The 27,480-nt window shown below is 42.0% G+C and overlaps 2 protein-coding genes across 5 annotated transcripts in view; both read left to right on the plus strand.

The window, feature by feature from the left end:
• Positions 1-9,204: 9,204 nt before the first annotated feature.
• Positions 9,205-12,739, plus strand: commd2 (COMM domain containing 2). 2 transcript variants are annotated; one of them, XM_017717858.2, is made up of 5 exons: positions 9,205-9,302; positions 9,921-9,998; positions 10,108-10,190; positions 10,317-10,490; positions 10,993-12,739. In XM_017717858.2, exons 1-5 carry the CDS (start codon positions 9,278-9,280, stop codon positions 11,188-11,190), a joined length of 558 nt encoding a protein of 185 aa, XP_017573347.1. In that variant the 5' UTR covers positions 9,205-9,277; the 3' UTR covers positions 11,191-12,739. The 2 variants fall into 2 exon arrangements, with proteins under 2 accessions (XP_017573347.1, XP_017573346.1); XM_017717857.2 differs by lacking the exon at positions 9,205-9,302 and adding an exon at positions 9,483-9,713.
• Positions 12,740-20,629: 7,890 nt separating this feature from the next.
• The window catches only part of wwtr1 (WW domain containing transcription regulator 1), a 41,668-nt gene continuing 34,817 nt past the window's right edge, over positions 20,630-27,480 (plus strand). For 2 of the 3 annotated variants that reach the window (XM_017717853.2, XM_017717856.2), the window contains exon 1: positions 20,959-21,371. In XM_017717853.2, coding sequence (XP_017573342.2) covers positions 20,959-21,371 — 413 coding nt within the window. Of the gene's footprint in view, positions 21,372-27,480 lie in introns of all 3 variants that reach the window. The other variant, XM_017717855.2, reaches the window with a different exon arrangement.

Here is a 27,480-nt window from a genome sequence, read left to right on the forward strand (position 1 = left end):
ACAAAAATCTATATTTTAACAGCTTTACACATACATTGAAATATCTCCTTTAATACAGTGTATTTTTTTTAATTTGATCTTTTTATGAGAACTTTGTTTATTTTTGCTGACACCACCTATTTTGTCATGTCCCTCATGGCCTTCAACGAAAGTATACTTAGAATATACCAAATACAACTATAAAAAAGTCCATATATTTTGATGTCAACCTAAACAACTGTCTGTGTTTAATTATTTGTGATATTATTTTTCAAAATTAATTGATAATTATTTATTAAAATCACATTATTTAGTTCTGTACCTAAGTAACCCCTCAACCCCGTAACACAAATGAATCTCCCCCACAAAAACAATGGTATGATCCATATGATCCATATACATCAAGAAATGACATCACTCAAGTCTTTTGGACAACAGGACAGCAAAGACAGGCAAGTGGCTTCCTTCTTTTAATTCTTTTAATTTTGGTCATTTATCTTGTGATATTGTGGTCGCCAAACTCAGTGACTCAACACCGTCACACGAAAAAAAGATAGAAAACTTTTACTTATAAAAAAAGTTTTTTTTTATTTCAAAACTATATGCTAATTCTGAATCTCATGCATGCCATGTGCTCTCTCTCTGGTATACAGTATGTATACAGCGGCCATTTTGTGCAAAAATCACAACCCCGTCACACTCAACCCCGTTACATGTTTGACTGTGAGGTATACATATCAATGATACATTTAAGCAAAAAATTTGAAAATGTCAAAGTCCAATTTGAACCATTCTAGTGGAATGACCCATATATATATATATATATATATATATATATATATATATATATATATATATATATATATATATGCTCCCTCTCCTTGGATCACCACCTTATCGTGGTGGAGGGGTTTGCGTGCTTGAATGATCTTAGGAGCTATGTTGTCTGGAGCAAAAGCTCCTGGTAGGGTCTCCCATGGCAAACTGGTCCTAGGTGACAGGTCAGACAAAGTGTGATCCATAATAACCCCTATGAAGACACAAAAGCAGGACTTGTGTACCCTGCCCGGAACAGGGTTACCGGGGCCCCACCCTGGAGCCAGGCCTGGGGGAGGGGCTCGCCAGCGAGCGTCTGGTGGCCGGGCATTTACTCATGGTGCCCGGCCGGGCCCAGCCCGAAGGAGTTACATGAGTCCCCCCTCCCATCGACCCACCACCAATGGGAGGGGCAGTAGTAGGGGTTCGGTGCGTTGTGGATCGGGCAGTGTCCAAAGGCGTGGGCCTTGGCGTTCTGATCCTCGGTTGCTGAAATTGGCTTTTGGAACTTGGAACGTTACCTCACTGGCGGGGAAAGAGCCTGAGTTGGTGCGCGAGGTTGAGAGATACCGGCTAGATATAGTCGGGCTCACCTCAACACACAGCTTGGGATCTGGGTCCAATCTCCTTGAGAGGGGCTGGACTTTATTCTTTTCTGGAGTTGCCCATGGTGAGAGGCGGCGGGCAGGTGTGGGCTTTCTCATAGCCCCTCGACTCGGTGCCTGTATGTTGGGGTTTTCTCCGGTGGACGAGAGGGTAGCTTCCCTACGCCTTCGGGTTGGGGAACGGGTCCTGACTGTTGTCTGTGCTTATGCACCGAACAGCAGTTCAGAGTACCCAGCCTTCTTAGAGTCCTTGGGAAGGGTGCTTGAAGGTGCTCCTCCTGGAGACTCTATTGTCCTACTGGGGGACTTCAATGCTCATGTGGGCAATGACAGTGAGACCTGGAGGGGTGTGATTGGGAGGAATGGCCTCTCTGATCTGAACCCGAGTGGTGTTCAGTTTTTGGACTTCTGCGCAAACCACAGTTTGTCCATCACGAACACCATGTTTGAACACAAGGATGTCCATAAGTGCACATGGCACCAGGACACCCTAGGCCGCAGTTCAATGATTGACTTTGTAGTCGTGTCATCGGACTTGCGGCCATGTGTTTTGGACACTCGGGTAAAGAGAGGAGCTGAGCTGTCAACTGATCACCACCTGGTGGTGAGTTGGATCAGGTGGTGGGGGAAGATGCCGGTCAGACCAGGCAAGCCCAAACGTATAGTGAGGGTTTGCTGGGAACGTCTAGCAGAAGAACCTGTCAGATTGATCTTCAACTCACACCTCCGTCAGAACTTTGACCAGATATCGGGGGAGGTGGGGGACATTGACTCAGAATGGGCCATGTTCCGTTCCTCCATTGCTGAAGCGGCTGACTGTAGCTGTGGCCGTAAAGTAGTTGGTGCCTGTCGGGGCGGTAATCCTCGAACCCGGTGGTGGACACCCCAGGTGAGAGATGCCATCAAGCTGAAGAAGGAGTCCTACCGGGCATGGTTGGCCTGTGGGACATCAGAGGCAGCTGGCAGGTATCGACAGGCCAAGCGATCTGCGGCTTCAGTTGTCGCCAAGGCAAAAACCCGTGTATGGGAGGAGTTTGGTGAGGCCTTGGAAAGTGACTTTAAGTCGGCTCCGAAAAGATTCTGGCAAACCGTCAGGCGACTCAGAAGGGGAAAGCAGTGTGCCACTAGCACTGTATATAGTGGAGATGGTGTGCTGCTGACTTCGACTGAAGACGTCATTGGGCGGTGGAAGGAGTACTTTGAGGGCCTTCTCAATCCCACCGACACGTTCTCCAGTGAGGAGGCTGAGTCTGGGGACATGGGAATAGGCTTGTCCATTACTGAGGCCGAAGTCGCTAAGGTAGTTAAGAAGCTCCTTGGTGGCAAGGCTCCAGGGGTGGATGAGATCCGCCCTGAGTTCCTCAAGGCTCTGGATGTTGTGGGGCTGTCTTGGCTGACACGCCTTTTCAACATTGCGTGGACATCGGGGGCGGTGCCACTGGATTGGCAGACTGGGGTGGTGGTGCCTCTTTTTAAAAAAGGGGACCGGAGGGTGTGTTCCAACTACAGGGGAATCACACTCCTCAGCCTCCCTGGCAAGGTCTATGCAGGGGTACTGGAGAAGAGAGTCCGGCTTATAGTCGAACCTCGGATCCAGGAGGAACAGTGCGGGTTCCGCCCTGGTCGTGGAACACTGGACCAACTCTTCACCCTCTCCAGGATTCTGGAGGGTTCATGGGAGTTTGCCCAACCAGTCCACATGTGCTTTGTGGATCTGGAGAAGGCATTCGACTGTGTTCTCCGGGGTATTCTGTGGGAGGTGCTTCGGGAGTACGGGGTACATGGCTCTTTGCTACGAGCCATTCAGGCCCTGTACAAACAAAGCAGGAGTTTGGTTCGCATGGCCGGCAGTAAGTCAGACTCGTTCCCAGTGAGAGTTGGACTCCGTCAGGGCTGCCCTTTGTCACCGATTCTATTCATAATTTTTATGGATAGAATTTCTAGGCGCAGTCAAGGGATGGAGGGTGTCCGGTTTGGTGACCTCAGGGTCACATCGCTGCTGTTTGCAGATGATGTGGTCCTATTGGGGACATCAGGCCGCGAACTTCAGCTTTCGCTGGATCGGTTTGCAGCCGAGTGTGAAGCGGCTGGGATGAGAATCAGTACCTCTAAATCCGAGACCATGGTTCTCAGGCGGAAAAGGGTGGAGAGCCCTCTCTGGGTCGGGGATAGGCTCTTGCCTCAAGTGGAGGAGTTCAAGTATCTCGGGGTCTTGTTCACGAGTGATGGTACAAGGGAGCGGGAGATTGACAGGCGGATTGGTGCTGGGTCAGCAGTGATGCGGGCTCTTTACCGGTCTGTTGTGGTAAAGAAAGAGCTGAGCCATAAGGCAAGGCTCTCGATTTACCGGTCGATCTACGTTCCCACCCTCACCTATGGTCATGAGCTTTGGGTAATGACCGAAAGAATAAGATCGCGAATACAAGCGGCCGAAATGAGTTTCCTCCGCAGGGTGTCTGGACTCTCCCTGAGAGATAGGGTGAGAAGTTCAGTCATCCGGGAGGGACTCGGAGTAGAGCCGCTGCTTCTTCACGTCGAGAGGAGCCAGCTGAGGTGGTTCGGGCATCTGGTTAGGATGCCTCCTGGACGCCTCCCTCGGGAGGTGTCACAGGCGAGTCCACCTGGGAGGAGACCCCGGGGAAGACCCAGGACACGCTGGCACGACTATATCGCCCAGCTGGCCTGGGAGCGCCTCGGAATCCCCCTTGGAGAGCTTGTGGAAGTGGCTGGGGAAAGGGAGGTCTGGGCTTCATTGCTTAGGATGCTGCCCCCGCGACCCGAACCCCGGAGAAGCGGAAGATAATGGATGGATGGATGGATGGATATATATGCTCTCTCTCTCTCTCTCTCTCTCTATATATATATATATATATATATATATATATATATACACACACACGTACGTAACTGCAGAAAATCTGATTTTGTCAGTAATCCGATCAATGCATATACATGCACTTGAGTAATCAGATAATGGGGAAACTCCAAGTCTACATGAGTCAGGCAATAATCAGATTTCCGCTGTGCAGCTAGAAGACTTTTTAAACAATGAATTATTTTAATCATAATTAATGAATTATTTCAATTATAATTAATCATATTATAGTAATGTTGTTGCATGTCTTTTTCTCATATTATATTAGTACTGTGTGTCTATCTCACTCACTCTGTGTGTGTGTGTCTTTGTGCAATTTTCACCCAGTGTACCAGTGTGTGACCATGAGTATGTGGCAGGTGATGAGTGATGTATGCCAAGTACGTTTTTCGCAGGGGAGGCACAAGCTTGGGATGATACCTGCCTATTCTTTATCAGTATTAATGACAACTACTTCAAAAGTGTTTTGGCAATGCTGCTTGCTTATTTTTGGTATTGCAGTCTGTTTCACACATGCACAGACTGTAAAATGCAAAAAAAAAATCTAGGTAAGAGTTTACATCACAGAAAGACCTATGATCCTGCAAAATTTGTTGTTCTAGTTAAAAAACTGCGAGACGAGAAACATTTAATATTTTAAGATCAGAATAAAAAATGTAGTAAGAAGATTATGAAGAACAATAAGAACAACTTAACAGAAAAACTGAAAAAGTTGGCTTGAAAAAGACAGAGGATTATGTTAAAACATTTAAATGATGGTTGCTAAAATGTTGCTTAGATGTCACTAGGTTGCTATGGTGTCCCAGGTTGTTGCTAAGTTGTTGCTAGGTGGTTGCTATGCTAATAAATACACTGGTAACTGAAATTCACTGATCTCTTAAATCCATTGCTTCCGTAAATCCACGGCTACCTTAAATTAATTGCTGTTGAAGCTGTTAAGCTATGTCATGCACCATGTATCAGGTTTATTCTAATGTGGCAGTATGTTGTATTGTATTTGTACTTTAACAGAGAGGCAGTTTTTTTCATATTGGCTAAGGATTAGAGAAATTCAGAAAGTTAGAAAAATGTTATTCAGTTGGTTGACTTCTTTTGTATTTCTGTCTGTTCTAGGAAATACTCCTCACAAAAATTTTGGGATGGCTGGATGAAGCTCTTGAGGCAGTTCTGAGGTCTGTTGACTGAAAGCCTGATTTAAATATGAATTCAGTTCAGTTATTACTTCAATAATTAATAGATAGCAGCCAAAGAACACCACACAAAACCACTCAGCATAATGCTTTCTCTGCTACATATTTTGGAAACATGTAGCTCTCTTTGTGGTCATCCCTCATGGGCACCTTAAAATGACAAGATGGCTATTTCGTGGGTTTCCACCTTTACCATGTTTGGTAAAGAGATGGGCCACTTATAATATACATGGTGCTGTAGAAGCTGGCCAGCGTCTCTTTCTGAAGATGTTCCTCAGCAGGAACATCCTAAACCTAGCATGTCTTGATCCCTGTAGCCAAAACCTGCTTCACATTGCTATTTACTGACGCAAAGAAAGTGTGTCCTAACTTGTCTCTAAATTGTACACACTAGCCACCTTCCCTGGCTTTGATTTGTCCATTTGGCTCTATATTCAGATCAAGAGCTGGATACACAAGGCTAAAAGGGGGCCTCTTACATGGAGCCTGGGTTATAGAAGTCAATTTAGAAGCATACTTTGGGACACTGCAAGTTGATGGCTTCTCCCTATCCAGGATATCCTCAGTGCTCAGGGGCCCTGTTTTAAAAGGATGCAGAAGGGTCAAAGACTCATCCTGTGGTTTCCAAACCATGACATCACTGGCTGCAAGCCCATCCTGTCCATCTTACCATCCCAATGGTCTAGAATCCCAGAGTGCATCAGTGCAGCTACTGCAGCTGTTTCCTCCCACTACAAACAAAAGAAGACAGAAAAGGGCAAAGGGGAATAATGAATATGAAAGGAAGACATGGAAGGAAATCCTTGCTGCTGAAAATACTGTCCAGAGCATAAGGGAATGGATGTCCAAAGTTTCCCTGCCCACTCCTCTCAAATACCAGTCCCAGACCCTCTTTGTTTACTTTTGTCCCAGCTTATCTCTGCACAATACTGTACATGTAACTTTACTCTCATGCTCTTTGCACAGTAGCGTACAGTAATGTTTCATCCCTAAGTTTACTTATTTATGTCTTCATTTGTGTGTGTTTGTGTGAACAGAGGATTTGCAAAGTAAGATTTTATTGTACAGTATAACAGCCTGTTTCAATGTGCATATGACAATAAAACTCTTGAATCCTGAATCTCCCAACCTTGCCCTTCTACATGAAGCACATGGAAACTAAATCAGCCAGCAGAGGTCCCCTGCAGAGTGAGCAAACATTACACTAGCTTGTGATGGCACCCCAATCAGACAGGGCAACATCAGATCACATTAAGTGTGGATGTGTTAACAATATTATTAGTTTAGCAAACATTTTGTCTACAATGTCTTACATTAATTAAGGGACTAAAGTTCTTCAAGCAGCTGAATTTAGCCTACCAGTCAACTTTTCAGAGTTTCTCTCTTTTACATGTAATCTCATTTTGGAAATCTTGGGAAAGTTTGCAGATACAATTTATTTTCTGCTGGATTTAGTCAAACTAAATAGAGTTAGTTAGCTAATTGCCAACATTGTTAGTTGTCTAACATGCAATCTCTGAAAGTGGTTCATCAAAATGTATTGTTTACATGGCTTCCAGTATCCATTTATTTTATTTCTTTAGTTATTTTTCAAGAACACACAACAGAAGTATAAGTGTGTTGTGCTGGGTGATAATCATAACACCATGTTTGCAATGCCTTCATTGAGAAGCCCTGGCTACAGCAGTTAAGTGCAGACACTGACCAGAAGGAGCATCTGAAAAATTCTGTAATGTTAATAAATGCCAACCTAAACGCATGTATAAACCTTCCATGAAGCAAAATGAAGACACACTGAACACAATGATAGCAGTTGGAAAATAATCTAAAAAATGGACACAAGCCATATTCTACTGTTAGACCCTTGAAAAAAAAACCTTACATTTGGTTCTGCTGCATTATACTGTATCACTGTAACACAGACATATATATGTCTGACTATATATTTCTGACAAACTCAGAGAATACACTGAGATATGAGGGTGAAATATGGGATTATTGGTTATTATTATTTTTGCGCTGTATTTGTGCACATTCAGCAGACTGATATCTAGAATATCTTTTTTGGATCTGGCAAAAGTCAGACTTTGATCAAAGAACATGGATTTTGCCTATTCAGTTTTATGGTGGGTTGGATTGTGCTGAGTATGACCAAGATCAAGAACTAACAAGGTGGGGAAAAAGGCCAATTTTAGTTTCAGGTTTACTTTAATGAAAAAGCCAGTGGTAAATCCAAGGCTGTGTTAAGAACCAAATACTACCATACTAAACATGTCAAAATAATGCACTACCGGTTGTACTACATTCAGGAATATAATAAGTGTACTATGGCAGTATGGTAGAATCACTAGCGGAACGAATCAGAGCCGGCAAATGACCGGGCCCTTTATACACTTTAGTATTTAATAAAGCTCGTCATAACATCATTTTACAACATACACATGACCGCAACAGCGGGGCTTACAAGCTTCGCTTATCCAAATATCGGCAAACCACTTGAAAACTTGCGTCATGTTAAATGTAAGAGTGAAAATAAAGCCAGTCATGCAGAACAACATTTTATTCAATATTTTACACCTACTCACTAAAGTCAGTCGGTCTTGTAAAGTTTTTAGAAACCATGACTCAGTCCTGACTGTGGCAACCGTTAAAAGCCCCGTGTAAAACTTGAATGATGGGTGATGTAAGGTAGGCTATCCCTTTGGACGTATACCGTGCTCATCTGGATACAATCAGAAGAGGGCCCGCCTTCTCCAGTTCTCTTCGGACGTGATAGAGGCCCGGCTACTTAAAATTTTATTCTCTCTCCCGTCCGGGCCCCTTCTAAGCCCAGGCCGGGGGCGTGCAGCAAGCATAGCTACTGTCCTTGGCAGTTTGCACAAACAACTTGCTCCTCTTATCGGGACAACATTCTGTCCAGAACCATTTGTTCTCTTTCGTAGGTAAGATTATCGTACACAGAGCAGAAGCCCCCCTCCTTTGGGCAGTTCCGGTGGTCCGTGAGTGTCAGCTTAGCATTTCATGACTGTTAGACAACTTATTTGGGTCCACCCTGTTTGCTTGTACGCAACAGGGCAGGACGTGTTTGTATAAAAGGAGTGCCCTTCTTTCTTTGTGCAGAAGACTTAATAAACTCTTTGATTGATTACGAGAGTGGTTCTGTCTTTCTGCACCGAGCGCTCTTGCTGCGACTGAGACTTTCCACAGGACAGGTGATCCACTCTCTGGTTCCTCTTCATGAACGGACCAAAAACGGCCGGTCCTTTCAGATGCTAATTTCTTTTTTTCAGAGTGCTCCTCCAGTACAAATCATATAGAGCGCTGCTACTTTTTTTGAAGCCAAGTGATGAGTGATCAAATCAGACAGACAATTTTCACTCCATTGACTTGCACAGGCATATGAAATCGTATGGTCATTCTGTAGTCGGCGCCTTGCTCTTATGCCCATATAAAGAAATCCGGGTCTAAAAGGAATTTCTTTATGAGAAAAATGAATAGAGCTTTTGGGTTTGCATCCTGTGGTAATCAAAAATGTTCCAGAGCTGATACGTTTTCTACTGTGAACATTTTTCTCTGGATCCTCTGGATTACGAGGTCGTTAAAGATCCGAAATTTGAATATTGCTGCATGGGAGCTAAAGCTGCTGCGCACGACGTCACTTCTAGCTAGCATCCTTAAAAACGCACAAACGGACCAGCATTCATGCCAGAGCCATGTAGAGAGACTAATGTCACACTGACTAGACTCAAAGTGGTTTTCAAGTCTTTTAATACTATTTTGCTCGTCTTTGAAGAAAGTTGGCAGACTACAATATGCACATGACATTAGTCAAGCGTAGTAAGTCTGTTTAAAAGTTTTAGTGTGTTTTCAATGTTGATTCAGTGCAAACTCAGCTACTTCCCCCGCCCCTGATATTTTTGGCGGGGCGGGGGTGCAGCTGGGTAGCAACATGCACGACATAATTCAACGTAAAATTTCTCTGGTGTGGCTTCTGCGTTGCGAAAGCAGAACTGTCGTATTAGCCATTTGTCTCTAGACGGATTCTTTTTGCTGTGCGCTTGTGATCATGTGACTTAGAGGGAAAGACAGTGGCAGGCTAGATAGTCACTCTATAATGTAAGCGTAACACTTGCATATTTTAATTGTTGGTGTTGTGCTGTTAGGGTATCATAAAGGCAGCTATGTTGTTAGTTTTTTCTGATGAGCATAAGGAGCATTTGGGCTTCTTACCAGAGGTGGACTCTTCGGGTAAGTGGGTAATGTAGTTAGCTGTTAGCTAAGTTCACATAGCTAACCTGTAAGGTTCAGCTGGACTGAAGATGAAAAATAAAAAGCTCTGCTATAAGCGACAGATTTGTGTTCTTATGTCAGGTTCTTGTTACATTTTAAGTGTTTGAAAATAACTTACTGGGTAGCGAATCTAACCCATATGCGCACATAACGTCTCTTCTGCAGTTGTTGGCGAGTTCGGCAGAATAGCCGTGGAGTTTTTGAAGAAAGGATCAAACCCCAAAATTTATGAGGGAGCAGCGAGTAAGTAAAACTGTTTGAATTGCTTAGCATTCGTTGCTGGCAAATAGAACCCAGTGCTGACAGGATTGTTTGTCGCTTAACCCAAACATATTTGTGAATGATGCTGTAGGAAAGCTAAATGTGCCATCAGAGACAATTCAGCATGGAGTTGAGGGATTGATGTATCTTCTTACTGAAAGTTCAAAGCTTATGGTGAGTAGTTCCACAAATTCTGCTTCTGCAGACTTTACAGTTTATGTAAGCAAACTATCATTGGCACTGGCACATCAATTTGTGTTGTATATTGTACTACTAACCTTGTAATATGTGTCCCCACAGATCTCTGATGTGGATTTCCAGGACTCTGTATTAGTGTTGGGGTTTTCTGAGGAACTGAATAAACTCCTGCTACAACTATATTTAGAAAACAGGAAAGAAATACGGCAGATTCTAGGGGAGCTTGCTCCCTCTCTGCCTCACTATCAGAACCTTGAGTGGCGGCTTGACGTACAGGTATGCTTTATATTTCTAATGCAGCCATTCTTATAAAAAGTCAAGAACTACAAACATGAAAGTATTCTTTAGGTATTGGTAAAAGAGCTGTGGAATTGACCTAAACCATAGTTCTGACTCAACACTTTGTGCTGTAATTACATTAAGAAATTGTCATTGTATGTTTTTAAAAACTATTTTGTAATTCAAAATAGTACATAGTTGTTTGCATGCAAATAATAATAATAATAATAATAAACTACCTAAAAGGCACATCAGAGCATGAAAATGCAGAGAAGCAGCACAACATCAGTATGTAGATATTGTGTTATTGTTTTCTAGTGAACAGAAAAAGTTTGAATAAGTACTGAAGAAGTTGTACAGGGAAAAATCTTACCACATTACTGGTCCAGAGTATGGAAAAGTCAGTATATGGTTTAGTGTTTGTCTAATTTTTTATCGATATGCATGTTTGTGTATGCGACTAATGTGCATTATTTTATGTACCTTATTGTCTTTGTAGTTGGCTAGCAGGGCTCTTAGACAACAAGTGAAACCTACAGTTACTATGAAGCTACACCTGAAGAGTGGAGGGACACAGACTGCCCGTCTTTTTCAGACAGACCCTGCCACATTGCTGCATCTCCTCCAGGAGCTGGAGCGTGCTCTTGCTGAAGTCAAGAGCAACCACTGTCGCCGAATTCTCCGCAATATAAAATAATACTGCATAGTGGCACTGTACAGTGTGGCCACTAGATGGCCCAGAATGTCATCTAAGTCAGTGTTCCCCAGTCAAGGTCCTGGTTAGGGCTGGAAAGTTTGGGGAAAATACCTAATTGCAATTTTTATGATTAGTAATGCCATTACACTTTAAATGCGGTTGTTTTCTATGAATTAAGTTCCAGGCATTTTTTTGCACATAGAAGTCCAGCATATTCATTGTTCCAGACTTGGGGCTTGAACGCTGCATGTACTGTGCCAGACCACCATTTCTGCATTATTTAGTTGTTTCCCCGCCTAAAACTTCTAAAGACAGTGCTGAATAAAGTTGGATATAGATAAAATTGTAGCTCCTGAAAATTGCTCCTTCACATTTCAGTATAAAAACAATTGATTATTAATTCTCTGGACTGCGCTTTTTTTTTGAATAGTTAAGTAAGTCAGGTTGTTGCTATTGGATAAACAGCAAAGTGTAATGCAGCAGTACTCTAGGGGCTTTACTGGAAATTAGGAAATCTTGTGTTAACTCCACATCTGCCCTGTGATGGAATTGCGACCTGCCCGGGGAATAGCCTACTTTCTGCCCGATGACAGCTGGGATAGGCTCCAGCACCCCCTCCGCGACCCTGGGAGAGAAGTAGCTTGTGTGTGTGTGAACTCCACAGGGCTGCACTGAATACTAACAAATTCCTAGGTTTTCTATTAAAGACTTTGATTGACTTTTTGTTGAGTCATAACTAGAATGGGGTGGTCAGCAAAAAACAACACACTAACTCAAAGGTTGTCTTATTTACTAAAGCAGTGAGCCATGTTAAAGGTGAATCATTTCCATGTTTTAATTCGTGTCTTATGTTGGCTTGTTTTATGTAGTCATTACACACACATTACTGCTGATTGTAGTGCTTTTGTCAATGTTTTCCTTTCAGAATATTTTTGTATTTTGGGACCAGTTCATAAGCAAGAGGGCCTGAACTTAAAAATTCATTTGAAATAAGATGGAGAACATTTAAAATTGTGGTGCGTTTTCTTTCTATGCCTTTGGTAAGCAGCACATGTCTTGTCTTCGCATACACTGTAGTAGTTAATCCATTATCAAGAACAAAATGCTCTTCTGATTGTGTTTTATAAGTAAACGAATTATGTTATTTGTTGTATGTGTGCTTTTTGTCTGTTAAATCTTGTGGCAACAATGCAATTGTGATTTTTTTTTTTTTTTTTCCTGTGAAGAGCATTGTAAGTTCATTTTGATTTAATGGGGTTTGGTAACCTCTATGTTTCTTGAGTCTAATGGTTCATTTACTAATCATTCACTAGTAAATGGGGTGAAAATGTTTTTTGCAGTTTCACAACTATTATATAAATGCTAACGAAGAACTGAAGCTAAAGGTTAGGGTTAGTTAAGATGACTGCTCCATTGGAAGTGCCAACGTTTTACCAATGTTCATTGCTTAATGCACCTATACCGTTCTTTAAAAGACTTAAGAGGCTGAGGGTGCAGTAGCAGGCAGGACTAAGTGGTATGTGAAAATGATTAAATCTTGCCTCACATATGCATCTTCTGTGATTGGTCAATGTGAATGGTCATTTAAACATGAAATTAGGTTCTATGCTGTGCTCATCCATGCTTGTCCATCTATTATCATCTGTGGTTGCTAGAAAAAGGCCTGAAATTACATTTACACTTGCGCACACTAAACATTGAATGACCTTAATCTCAATGAAACACTCAAATCTTACTGTTTCTAAAACTGTTTTCATTAAAAGAAACATTTAAATGATAAAAATGACCCATTTGCATTTCTGGAAGGATTTTGGTCACTAAATCTGTGCTTAGAGACAGAATGTACTGAGGGGGAGTGAGAGCTGGTTTTTCACCAGGGGTCGGCAACATGAGGTGGAGCTGTAGCAGCTAATTCAATCTCCTGTTGTGGCTCCACAGCAGAATTAGATTGGTAGGTAAACATCAAATAATTATCCTTTGCAGTAAAATAAAGTTTTGCTGATCATTACTTCTAACACAGTTTTAACAAATGCTGGCATTAATGTAGAGCTACCGCTGGTCACAAAGAGCCTAGCTAGTAGTTAACAAAAAGGCCAAGAGAGCACACTCAGCTGGTTTTCTGATACATTTAACCAACGAAACACTATGTCAGATGTCAGTTTATCGGTCGCCAACTTCTTCGAATTTTCCCGTTCCACCTTAAATGGTGCAGCAGTTACATTCTGGTGCCTTGGACATTTAAGGTATAACGAGCAAATTTGAACAAGAAGCAGATTTCTGCCTTGTAAAAATCAAACCTTGATAGACATTTAACAAGAAACGATTCAATTTTTCCGGAAAGGTTTCCTGCTGGAGATGCGAGAAATGCAGCTATAGCTGAAGTAAAGCTTAATGCAAAGTAAATCTGTGTTTGTGTTTATATTTTTATTTTATACTAGTACATCAGTACATACTGAGACCTATTTACAGCCAAGATAGTAAAATGGACATAAAATGTTGTGGCACCCAAGGTAGTTTGAATTTTGTTGAAAGGACAAAATGGCTTTTAACATTTGGATGGAGCCCCCTGCCCTAATCAGTGATGTGTGTTGTGATTAGTATGTGGTCTTAGTTTAGGGTTAGTTTACTCCAGAGACCCAACATTAGCTCAGTACAAGTCAGCTGTCCATATGGACAGATATCCTTCTTTCTATGAGAACTGACTTTAGGCACAATCTTTGTATATGTAGGTCAAAGTATATTCAAGGAGTACAATAAATAGTTTTTTTTATTTGTACATATAAATACAGTTGTACGCTAAAGTTTGGGTGCACCAGCCAAATTAAATGGTTTGTTGATTGTGAAAATTCATACACATCATCTGCAGAGAACACGCTTATACACATTTTAACCCTCAATTACTTTTTTTTTTGCTAAATTTAACATAAAAATCTCCTGTGCAAAAGTTATGGCACATTATGTATTTCATATTTTATGTCTACTTAAGCAAATAAATAAAAATTGTAAAGGCTAAATAAATAAAAATACACACACAAAATTTAAGTTGCTTGCCCTCCTGGATCATGGGGGTGCTGGAGCCTATCCAAGCACTGGAAGACAAATTGTGCAAACCAGCACGCTTTGCCAGCATGGTAATGTGTTTCCATGTACAGAATGAAGGAAACAGAAAACAGGAAACAGGTTTCCCTGCAAATCTATGGTGAAGTTCTTCATCTCTTACTCACTGAAACATAGCAGATCTTTCCCTTCTGTTCATAGTTTACTTGGGCAAGCTCTACAAGTTTACCTGCACTCAGTGTATTTCAGTACAGACTCTTACTCCCTTATAAGCTGATTTGGGCCATCAGAATATCCTAATTATCCTTTCAATGCTGGTAGCATTTTCTGAAGGACATTCATCAGCTTCTTGTTTGAATTTTCCCATTTCCACCTTACATTCTGATGCCTGATTCACACATGTTGCCTTAGCATGGCATGAGTGATGCAGCAGACTGACCACTACAGCTTGCAGGTATGGGCCTTTCATTCATGTAGTGTATACATCCTTGCCAGCAATCTAACTTTTGATTGGGTAGACCAACCAGGAAATAGATTAGTGCAGCACAGAATGTTTAACTAGTATTTCATTTGACAAAGTTCATGAATTAAATCAAATCAAAGAATTGGCATCTTTTAAATTATTTATTCGATTTTCTGTTTATTTATTCGATGTTTCATTGTTTTTCCTGGCTCATGTATTTTGTATTTTGATATGTGACACGTGCAATACAGATTCAACTAAGGATGAAACATTCAACAAAAGTAACTGGAGAGCCACCATACAGAAATGTTAGCATCCTTGGCACTCGCTGGGCTGCTCACCCACGCTGTGGCAAAATTGCAAAGGCAGGCTTGGTGTAAGTAATTATTATTACATCCAACAAAGTTAAACTCCAATTGCAGAGCTGATAGCTGGAAACCTTTCAGAATGCCTTACAATGAATGGTCTGAAAACATCTCATCTAAAACCCAAAAGAGCTCAAGGTTACATGACACTGTTGCCATGGAGCTCATGATTACTCAGAAAATACATTGCAATTGTGTGACAGACTTTCACAGCTCCCCTGGATATATGCAGCGCTTGTAAGCAGATCCATTTGCAGTGCATAGGTACACCAAACAAGGACTGGAAATCCTTGTGTCACACCTCAGAAACAAGAAGAGCACATCTCTACTTCTTGATGCAACTGGCAGAATAGTAACCAAGACACCCAATCAAGGATTCTAACTACACTCTACATACTATGCTCCTGACAAATGGGTACAGTGTGACAATCATTTCAAACTGAATGCTCAAATTGCAGTGTTTCCAAATTGATATTTGTGTCTCAATGTGTGCACCACATTAAGAATCATTTCAGCTCGGCCTTAATCCAAAGTGTTCTGAGACCTTTTTAATAAAGAGCATATCAACACTTACTTAGAAGTGGCTCACAAAATCTGTCAATGAATAGGACTTGGAGGAAGATAACTTCTATAGGCATTGGCAATGAGTTGATGGTACAATACTTGGGTCTTTTCCTTGGGGACATCTTGCATTTTGCCTCTGAGAACAAAGGCCAACAAGAGAACAAGGGATACTAACAGTCATGTAGAATGTTGGTTTGATATTTTGAAGCTTTCAGTCTTTCAAAGAAAAAGAAAAATGAGGCCAGCTGATTTTATCTGCAAGCTTCAGGTGAAAGAAAGCTTTAAAGTCTTCTGGTTCAAGTGATAAAGATTGCCAAGTAAGAGAAAATAGCTATAAAGTACAGAGAATGTGGTCACAGGTAGCTACTATTCAGGATCCAGAAGAAAGTGTATGTTATGGCTTACGAATGAGGCCCATTGTGTCCACATGCATGGCTGTGTGGAGAGATATTATAATTTTAAATGTTTAATTGAATAAAATTACACAATGATGTAAAGATGTCATACATAACATATACAATTCTCTTTCAGTTTGTGCATTATATACACTGCTCAAAAAATAAAGGGAACACTTAAACAACACAATATAACTCCAAGTAAATCTTCTGTGAAATCAAACTGTCCACTTAGGAAGCAACACTGATTGACAATCAATTTCACAGCTGTTGTGCAAATGGAATAGACAACAGGTGGAAATTATTGGCAATTAAGAAGACACACTCAATAAAGGAGTGGTTCTGCAGGTGGGGACCACAGACCACTTCTCAGTGCCTTTCTGCTTTCTGGCTGATGTTTTGGTCACTTTTGAATGTTGGTGGTGCTTTCACTCTCGTGGTAGCATGAGACGGACTCTACAACCCACACAGGTGGCTCAGGTAGTGCAGCACATCCAGGATGGCACATCAATGCGAGCTGTAGCAAGAAGGTTTGCTGTGTCTGTTAGCGTAGTGTCCAGAGGCTGTAGGTGCTACCAGGAGACAGGCCAGTACACCAGGAGACGTGGAGGAGGCCATAGGAGGGCAACAACCCTGCAGCAGGACCACTACCTCCGCCTTTGTGCAAGGAGGAACAGGAGGAGCACTGCCAGAGCCCTGCAAAATGACGTCCAGCAGGCCACAAATGTGCATGTGTCTGCGCAAACGATTAGACTCCATGAGGATGGTATGAGGGCCCGACATCCACAGATGGGGGTTGTGCTCACAGCCAAACACTGTGCAGGACGCTTGGCATTCGGCAGGATTGGCAAATTTGCCACTGGCGCCCTGTGCTCTTCACAGATGAAAGCAAGTTCACACTGAGCACATGTGACAGACGTGACAGAGTCTGGAGACATCGTGGAGCGCGATCTGCTGCCTGCAACATCCTTCAGCATGACCGGTTTGGCAGTGGGTCAGTAATGGTGTGGGGTGGCATTTCTTTGGAGGGCCGCACAGCCCTCCATGTGCTCGCCAGAGGTAGCCTGACTGCCATTAGGTACCGAGATGAGATCCTCAGACCCCTTGTGAGACCATATGCTGGTGCGGTTGGCCCTGGGTTCCTCCTAATGCAGGACAATGCTAGACCTCATGCGGCTGGAGTGTGTCAGCAGTTCCTGCAAATGAAGATGAAGAGATGTTCCCCAGACCTGAATCCGATTGAACATATGGGACATCATGTCTCGCTCCATCCACCAATGCCACGTTGCACCACAGACTGTCCAGGAGTTGGCAGATGCTTTAGTCCAAGTCTGGGAGGAGAACCCTCAGGAGACCATCCGCCACCTCATCAGGAGCATGCCCAGGCAATGTAGGGAGGTCACACAAGCACGTGGAGGCCACACACAATACTGAGCCTCATTTTGACTTGTTTTGAAGACATTACATCAAAGTTGGATCAGCCTGTAGTGTGTTTTTCCACTTTAATTTTGTGTGTGACTCCAAATCCAGGCCTCCATTGGTTAATAAATTTAATTTCCATTGATTTTTTTTGTGTGATTTTGTTAGCACATTCAACTTTGTACAGAACATAGTATTCAATGAGTATTTAATTCATTCAGATCTAGGATGTTATTTTTTTTTGAGCAGTGTATTTATGGTATAATTATAATGACAGATTATAGTGAACTTTTTTGTTGGCATGATTATGAATGGAAAATGCATTACGGAGGCCATTAATGTCAAAGCTAAGTAATGTCTTGAAGGTACTTAATACAATTTACCTAGCGTATTTGGAATGTGTTACTTACTGATCCACGGCTGGATAACATGCCCTTTTTATGGCAAGCTCTAACACATTCTGTGTGATGAGCCCAGCTGTCAGTCAGTGAAGTGAAGATGAAACCAAACCATCTGGAAGCAACTGGTCATTCATTCGTTAGTTCGTAAGTCATGATTATTCATCTTTGGATGAGCATGCGATGTGAAGCATATGCTGTATTGTATACAATGTTGTTCTTTTACGCATGAAGTCAGAGCATGATATATTCAGACTGTCTCATATCGGTCACATTTAAAAGATAATGTGAACAGTCAAACAAAAAAATCAGAATTGGTGAGAAAATCTCTGCAGACCACTGCTGCTGATGATGCTACCTAGCAGCATGAGCCACATCGACTGTTACTGGCCTGTTTTCAAAAATCAAGAAACTCCAGGCATGGATGCCACACATGGCATGCCAGGAGGGAGTAAGAGTCCTCCACATCCACCAGAAAGGAGATTTTGCAGCCATCTTTCAATGTGGCTTGCAAAAGCCTAGAAGACGTTTCTACATTCTGCACATTGAAAGACGGCTGTAAAATTAGCAATAATTTTGCCTTAGTGACTGATTTTGGTGTTGGCCCACTGGGATGTCCAATGTAAGCTTTGCCAAGAAAACTTCACAGCATTGTATATCTGCCTTTCTGGCATTACCATGGAAACCTGCTTTGTCTTGCAGGAGTCCTGCACTGGCGAGGAAGATTGAGGCTCTGACATAAGATGAACGATTCTTATTGAGTCCTCCACCTGGATAGAATCAAGAGGGAATTCTATGATTGACGCTGACATTGAAGAGAATGTCAATGTCAAACTCCTCCCCATAGCAGGTAAAGTGTGCCCTATGGGCTTCAGCAGGGCTACAGGGCTCTTCTGGCTGGCTGTCTTACTACTTAAGGTCTGTAACAATGACTTCATGTGGGCTATGTTCAAGGAGAGTTAATCAACTGTCTCAGCCTACAGATGTACTTCACACGTGGCAAGTCTGACCAGCCATGGATTTGCTTTTCTTCCGCGGCGCCTCTGGCTTGTACAGTTGGCATCATTTTACTTGCTTGCTCTTGGCAGAAGCAGGCAGCATTGTGTCATTTTCACGATCCAGCCCTGTTTGTCTCTCCTGCTATTGAGCTAGCAGTGTAATGGCACTGTTCGTGCAAGGGTCACCCAGCACTTTTTGCGGAGGTGATACAATCCAAGGCAAGAAGGGAATAAGTCAGAGAAAGGCTGTCACTAGCTCAAGAATGTTAGGGCATCGAGTGCAACCTCCCTGAAGAAACATGATTTTATATTCAGGGGTTAACCACTGCTTGATGGAAGTGGTCTATCTCAAGGTAATACATGAATGGTACAAACTCCCAGCACCATGTTAGTAGTGGCATGTTATCTAACCATATTGTGAAAAACTTTCAATTGCAATGTGGGTTGGCTGAGGCTTCTGGAACCTGAGATCCCTGCCTGAAGGTTGGTGGCTAAGATTGTTCCCCAGTACAGAGATGCTTGAGGTGTAGTTGGACAAGGAGTCCAGAGGATGACAACAGCCCATAGAAGATAAAAGAGTTTCGAAACTCTGACACTATGAAATGGTGTTGCCAGGCTGCATGGTCGGTATGATGGTGAGAAGAGAAAAGAGAAAGTTTGCAGTGAGTGACGGGATGTTACAGCCTTTGTGACATCACATATGGGGTCACAGGGTGACTCTTTTGGTATACATTATCTCAGTCTGAAGCTGCATACGCAGCGAAATATCCATGTAGTAAGTATTGTCAGGAGACATGAAACAAAACTATAAATCAAGCTCCACTCTTGCTTTAGATCTAAAAATAATCTGCATGTTTTTCTCTCTATATTTGTGTGCTGTGACCGGACAAGTCAATGTTATGGATCTGAACAAATGTGTAGCTGTCAAGAAGCCTTTTCTGAGAAAAGGAAATAGACAACAAAAAAAAACTAACAAAAAAATAAAACAAATTAAACAAGTTCTGCTGGTGTTTGCAGAACAATAGACTTGCCACCCCAGAGCCCAACATCACCAAATGCGTTTGGGAGGTGTGGAAAAATATTACTGCAGGTTTCCTTGAAAAGAAAGAAAGCTGTAATAAAGGCAAAGATGGACACATCCAATACTGGCAAATGTCTATATTTAATTTAGTTTCATAGAGGTTTCTATGCTTCTATTTTTTTTCAACTGAAAAATGTGTACACTGTATTTATAGTCATTTTGATTGAAAATGAAATGAAGGGTGCACTCAGTAGTGTAATTACTTAAAATCTATGTGCAGGGAGAGGATTCTTCTTCTCTGATGAAACAACAACTCTTTCAGCACTTCACCCATAATAGTATCTAAATAAGCAGAATGGTGCAGTAAACGTTTTATCGTTGTATTAATCAATATAAAATAAATCACTTTTTTCTAGCTGAATGCTGAAAATAAAAAGGAGAACATTTCGCTTTTTTACTAGCGGTTGTTATCGCGGTAATTCAGTTGAAATAGGATTAGTTATTTTTAAGCTAATGAACTATCTTAGTTGTTTTCTGTTATTTTGATTATATTTTATGACGTTCACTTTATTTTCAGTTGAAAGGGGACGTTTGTATAAAACTGAGAAAACTGGGCGTTACTACATAAAACAATATCTTTACGCCTAGAAGTTGAGCAAAAGTAGGCTGCTTTGTCTTGTTGTCTAGACCAGGATAATCCACTCGTCACTGAATAGATTTGCGGTAACTAAAGTGCATGGTAATGTTCCAGGCGTGGCCTTATTAATATTCATGAGGACGTGCTGACACAAGCTCCGTGGGAAAAAAAGTTTGAGTTTACAAAGTTTCCGACGACTGGAGAGACAGCAGCGGTAGAGCAGGCACAGAGGAGCAGAGGCGGATAACCTTGAAACACTCATCTGTACAACCATAGGAGATGTTTTTCAGCCTTATGTTGACTTTCTTAAGTTAGGGGAAAAATCACTGCAGGCCTAAACTGTTTTGGTGAAAACAGGCCTCTCTTCTTTTTGAGCAGCTTCGCCTGGGTGTTTTGAGGCGAGAACACCGTCGTTTCTCCCCCTCTCCCAACTTTTTTTCCGCCGAGCGAAATGAGCAACAACCCAGTCCAGCCTCTGCCGGGCCATCAAGTCATCCATGTGGCCAAGGACCCGGACACGGACCTTGAGGCGCTCTTTAACGCGGTCATGAACCCCAGGCCAAGCTCCTGGAGGAAGAAACACTTGCCTGAGTCCTTCTTCAGGGAACCGGACTCCGGCTCGCACTCGCGTCAGTCCAGCACGGATTCGGGCAGCGGACCGGCCAGGCTGGCGGCGCAGCACGTGCGCTCGCACTCCTCCCCCGCAAGCCTGCAGCTCGGCCCTGGGGCAGGGGCAGTAGCCGGACCGAACCCTTCTCATCACGTACACATCCGTCACCAGTCGTTCGATGTCACTGATGAGCTGCCACTGCCCCCTGGATGGGAGATGGCCTACACTTCCAACGGTCAGAAGTATTTTCTCAAGTAAGTTTAAAATTGTTCTAATGTGAACTTTACTATAGCTATGAATTTCCCAACTCTTATGAAAACCAACTGAATCTGTCAGATGTTTCGCCCACAGGCGCTAACATTGTTGAACATTAGAGATGACCTGATACCACTTCTTGTGTTCCGATACAGGTATCGAAACCATAAGTGTCGGCTGGTGACAATGTAGTGTTTTTTTATTTAATACTTCTCTTTAAAACGAGCCACTTTATTGACCCACTTCTCTTAGGACAGGCATTCATAGGTAGGCTGTAATGCTTAGATGAACAGAGCTCGAGATCGAGTTTAGCTATGATCTCTGGTCAGGTAGTGCGAATCAAGGTGTGCTGGCAGAAAACGCGGTCATGTTATCTGGGTGGGTCAGTAAAGTAAAAACACCAGTTCACCATGTCCTACAACTTTTACACAGTGATCAAGACTCTTTCTCACCCTGATAAAAAGGTTTGTTAACACATCTCTGTGGGGCCCCCATCTTGACATCTCCCTAACATGAACGTCCTGGTCCGGCCCATTGTAAATTAACATTTTGAGTCTGTTCCCTGTAGGATTGAGGGGGTAAGCAACTCTTTTCTTCTTAAGCCCTGGGGACACAATGGTTATCTTGGTACAGTTGATAAGTCACTAAGGCTGTGCTTAGCTCAGTGGGATGTCCACTGTAAGATTCGTAAACTTAGAACCTCCTCCAACGCACCCGCAGCTTGAACTGGGGTGATAAAAGAGTGAGATTAGGACACTGTAATAATCCACATCAGGTTTAAATGTGTTTTAAAATAGCTGCCCTGAAAGTTTCCCATTATTTCCCTATAGGGGCGATCAGATTAGTTGTTTAGGATTAAAACAATCCAAATTTATTTATTGATTGCATCAAGTTGATTTTATATATATATATATATATGTATATATTTAATGTATGATATAGTTTTACCTGTAGCAACATCACTCATAACACTATATGTATTATGGTGTGGTGCTGTATATAAAGCAGAAAGGTTTAAGTGACTTGCTTTGGCACACATTCAGAAGACTGGTGCTGTTTCGGCATCTGTGCGGATGTAAGGGTTTCCTCAGAAGTAGAAATGGCCATGGTGTGGTCATCATCTTCCTTGTCTTCTCTTTCCAAACAGACTTGCTGCATTTGAAGCAAACATGTTAGTGCCTGCCACACATTCAGTTGGCACCTCCACCATCAACAAAGCTGCTGTGCTGGGCCTCCCTCCACCCTGCAATTAAACATTCAGGAAAACAAAAGTCTGCGTGTCATTGGTAATTAGTGTTTCAGTAAATGCCGCTGCAGCCTCTGCACACCTTGGAAAGCCTGTGGGTGTTTTTGAGGAAGGCTATTAATACCTGAAATAATGGTCTTCCCTGTATTCAGTCTTCCATATTATTACTTACTACTCCATGCCACCGACCCTGACTTTAAACATTGACAAAAGATTATCTTACAATATCCATGAACTTATTTCCTTTGAAGGACAGTTGACAGTAACTTACTTTAGAAGTTAAGCATTGAAAATACAATGCTATCCTATTGAACTACAGATAGTATTGACACAGATTGTATGATCTTGCACTGTAACATAGTGATATAACTTGTCTTTCGTCTCTTTGGTAAATTTAAGTCTTTCACTACCCCCAACCCCTCTATATGCACATCTCCAAAAACATCTTTCACTAGCTTCACAAGCATCAATGTGCAATCTGCAGATCCCCCATTGATATTTATACATTGTCAAACCTGTTTTGGTTCTGGACACTTAACAAAAAAGTAATGAAGTTAACGAAATGTTTGCAGTGAGCAGCAGCTGTGTTGGTGTTGTAGAGGAAATCAGAAATTACAACCTCTATGTTCACTAGGGCAGTAAGAGCAGAGATTGTAGCTCACTTAAGATTCTGGAAGCCTTTTAAATACACAAAGTGAAGAAGGGGGATTATGAGACATTTGAATTTTTCAGAACTCTTTCATGCTGAGGGTGTCTGTAATCAAGCATCTCTGTAATACCTCAGAAAGCTTGGCATCCTCAAGGCCTGTTCTGTACGTTCTTCTTTTTTCTGTAATTGTTTTTCAGCTGTGTATGGTCAGTTAGTACAATCATTGTTTGTGCCTGGCCTGTGACTGTTTCTGTTAAGACTGGATGATTGTTCCTGTTGAGATCTGAATTAAATTTGAGTTACCAGAAGTTCTTAGAAATATTTTGGGTTTGTATTCAGGTCAGACATTTATACTGAAACTTGTATAGTTTTTGATTTTTAGGTTTTCGTCTCCAGCTGAGTAGGGAACGCCTGCTCTGATAATGGGTAATAAGTAATAGTTATTGAATGTATAAGCAGATTTGGGAACATGTGATGCAAGAGGCTTTTTGATAAAGCCCAGTGCATCACAGAAATGAGGGCTGTCATTTGAGCTGCAAATGTTACTGCAAACCATCTGCTGACGTTTTTTAAACCAAAAAAAGAGAAACTAGTTACCCAAAGTGCCTTGTTGTAGGCACTGACTGCTGGGTTAGCTAAAAGAATATAGGCAGTTGGCTTCCTAAAACTTCATTTTCCCCCCACTATTTATTTGAGGTTTAGCTGTGTGCAGATTTCGGAATCAGAATCACTTTATTTCACCAAGTATGTTACACCTACGATGTGTTGGTGAGTGCACATATGTATGACATGAACAGACCAGGTAAGAAGACTGTTAAGAAGTATTTCACTAAGGGAAAATTAAAATAAAAAGACAATAAACAGAATGAAGAGTAAAGAATAAGACCATGTCCCAACAGAGGTGGTACAGTTAATTTAGGTGATGCACTGTGGATCCTCCCATTCTAAAGCTTATCTGGGGGCTGTAGCATGCAGACTGCCCTTGACTGTCCATTGTATCAGGCACACGAGGTAAAAGTAAATAGAAATTCCAAAAAATAAAGAAAAAAAAAAAAAACAAGGCTGCAGGGAGAATTCTGAGCTTCTGAGAATTTTTAATGGAATCTCAGCCTGCTGCTATCTGTGAAGCAGGCATAACAAATGTGTTTGGTTTGTGGAGGCAAGAGCCAGTCTGGGTTTTCTTTGTCTGTTCTGGTGTCTGCAAGATGCTGGCCATGCTCACCATGGTTCTGGAGCCCTCACAGGGTACTTGAGAATCTCTTTGAGCTAACTGGAAGCTATTCCACTCCAGTATATCACTTCAATGGGTATGAATCTTTGTTTGGCACTGGATGGCTAAGGCTTGCCTGGCTGGCTTTCTCCTCCAGTGATGGCAGTTATTAAGACAAGGGACCCTTTGTAGCTTTGTAGTTTATTTGAATCGCCTCTGGGCCTTGCATGACTTTCAGATATAAATTGTATGAAAGCAATTACACATGAAGGAAATGTCATGTGGGCTGAATTTAAAGCTGTCAATCTGTGACCTGTGTATTCACTCCTACAGTTAAACAGAGCTACTTTCAGACAAAAGAATCTTGCTTTCTGTTTGTTTTCAGAAAGGGTTACTGTTGAAATCGATTGGAGTAGAGATGGATTAAATAGCAATAGAACATAATTGGTTGATTTGTTTTAGTTACGTGAAATCTTCAAGGAATCAACAACAACACATAGATCTCCAGTAATGAGTTGCATGCCGGATGTTTAGCTTGGAGAGTCCTGTGTCCTTATGAGGTGGTCAGTAAGCTCTGTGACAAGTTGCCACTCTTATTCACAACAGGTGACGGACTGCTGTCGAAGTTGCACCAAGCCTGGGCCACTGAGAATGAGAAAATGGAGACACAACATATAGAAACAGCCTGCTATTTATGATCTGTGGGCTTTAAAAATTTCTTTAGAAGATTTTCCCAGGAGCAGGACACTGTATACCTCTTACTTTTGTTTTATTGTTTCAGACTGAAAAATTATTACTGTGAATTTGCACTTGCTCAGATCTCGCCTGTGCCATGTTTGCATCACTACAAGCACTCAGAAACAAAGAGACCCTTTAGAGCAATGTGTGATCCTTGCCTCAGAGTGCTATATTCTGGTAGATAAGATGATCTATTTATAATGCACTGAGGGCCAGCCTTGATTGAATTAATGCGAGCTTGGCAAGATGAGAGAGAGAGAGAGAGAGAGAGAGAGTGTGTGTGTGCATGCAAGCAAACAGTTTTGTGCTCAGATCAGTCAATAATCCAATATAAGTTAGTTTGCTTAAATGGCTGAATGGGAGCTGGAGGTGTTGGACAGAGAGATCTTTGTTTACGCGCCACAGTGCTGCTCCTTTGAGCCCTATGCCACTGTGCTTTATGATGTTTAAATAAAGAAGTGGGTCTCTGGCTAGCTATCGACTTTTGTAGCTGGTGCGGCTGACCTTCTGCAGACGTCCCCTTACGGGAAGACAGCTGAGAGCCTTTAGCCAGAGAAGACTGGAGATTACAACACGCACACTCATGTGCTCTCACCTCTCTGTCAGTTTACAGACTTAAACCCCAAACATCAAACAGAAGAGCCCAAGAACTTTTCCAAGAACCGTATTTCTTGTGTTTGAACCTCACAATGAGGTATATGTAAACTTGGCTGCACACAATGTCCTACTTCACCATTAGTTTAAATCATTTCAGTAATTGTTTGTCTCTAGTTGAATTATTTTTTAACCGTTTTGTGACATTTCTTTTGTGTTTATGATTTAGCCAGCATGTCTGATTTAGGTTTCAGATTCATATTAATTCAACAATTTCTGTGTTTGTTTTATAAAACAACTGTAACAATTTAATCTCTCACTGTGTTTTTCTGGCTTGGGACTACTGAACCATTTTAGTCTTGTGTTTAGGTATTTTAATGTTATACGTTTCCGTATGCTGCATGTCAGAGTTTCACGTGTGCTCAGCTGTTTTTCTGAGAGGTGCTCCCCTTTCCAATATGCAGTTGAAAGAGAGAGCTCGGTCCACAGGATATGGAACTGCTCATTTCCTTTTGTTTGCTGGGATAATGGCTAGAGGGACAAAGTGGCCTCTCTTTGGGGTTTTGGTGGAGTAAAAACAACAAACATGAGTCACTTCAAAGACTGCAGCAAGGGGAAAACCGACTGAACAATATGACTAACTGCACCAAAAAGAGTGTGTGTGAGAATAAATAAGCCAGCCATATGCAAAGAAAGTGGTGCTAAAAGCATAATTTATGCTTCAAAAGGTCAAAAATAGAATGTTGCTGGAATGGAGGGCTGTCTATTCAGAAGCCCCTTTTACATTGCACATTTTTCCATGTTTCTTTGCATTGTATAGGTGTCACACAAGCTTTTTTAAGTCGTATTCTGAGAAAATTGTTGAGTATATGTGTAGGTTTGGTGATGAGAAAGGGGCTTTAAGACACTGAACACTGACATACAGAATCATGAATTATGTATGGCAATGTTCCTGTTTTTGCCAGTCTAAATAACATTGGGAGGTGTCTGTAGCCTTCACAGCTGTGAAGAAGTCAAAATGTTATAATTATGCAGAAAACTGTTTGCATTCGTGAGGAGCTCATGATAGCTGTCTGGAGGAAGGAGTTCAACAAGCATTAATTTTTCTCTCTATGTCTACCCTAAAAACTCTTCACATTTAAAGTATCATGGTTTAAAGTTGAATAATTTGCCTTTGTCAAAAAGTGGCATAGCTAAACATTTGTACCTTGAAAAATTGCTTTCTAAAATGGAGTCTGTTTGTTGAAGTCTTCATAAGAATCTCTCCCTCCCTATTGACGCTGGCTGCCCTTCTGTGGGAGTTCCTGTAACTAGGAGGAGCTTTGAAAGGTGAGACCCTTCTGCAGAGTTGTTGACAGAGTCTTTGACTCCTCCCTACATCTCTCTCTCTCTCTCTCTCTCTCTCTCTCTCTCTCTCTCTCTCTCTCTCTCTCTCTCTCTCTCTCTCTCTCTCTCTCTCTCTCTCTCTCTCTCTCTCTCTCTCTGCTTATTCATGGGGTCTGGAATGTGAGCAGCAGCTATGTGGGTGTATTGTTCTTGCGGCAGAGAAAAGCCTTCAGCAACCCTCGCCTGCTTTTCTATACCACTGGCATTTCATTCAGCACACCGATGCGTGCAGCCACATTTGTTTTGGAGTTGATCAGAGAGAGCAGCGGGGAATAGGCTTGACAT

The sequence above is a fragment of the Pygocentrus nattereri genome, chromosome 15 (genome assembly GCF_015220715.1).
Source record: "Pygocentrus nattereri isolate fPygNat1 chromosome 15, fPygNat1.pri, whole genome shotgun sequence".
NCBI lineage: Eukaryota > Metazoa > Chordata > Actinopteri > Characiformes > Serrasalmidae > Pygocentrus > Pygocentrus nattereri.

Excerpts from the sequence above, each read along its gene's own strand:
- commd2 (XM_017717857.2), top strand. The coding sequence starts at position 9,647 with ATGTTGTTAGTTTTTTCTGATGAGCATAAGGAGCATTTGGGCTTCTTA. Across the intron at positions 9,714-9,920 it reads ACCAGAGGTGGACTCTTCGG|TTGTTGGCGAGTTCGGCAGA; the intron begins GTAAGTGGGTAA and ends TCTCTTCTGCAG. Across the intron at positions 9,999-10,107 it reads AATTTATGAGGGAGCAGCGA|GAAAGCTAAATGTGCCATCA; the intron begins GTAAGTAAAACT and ends ATGATGCTGTAG.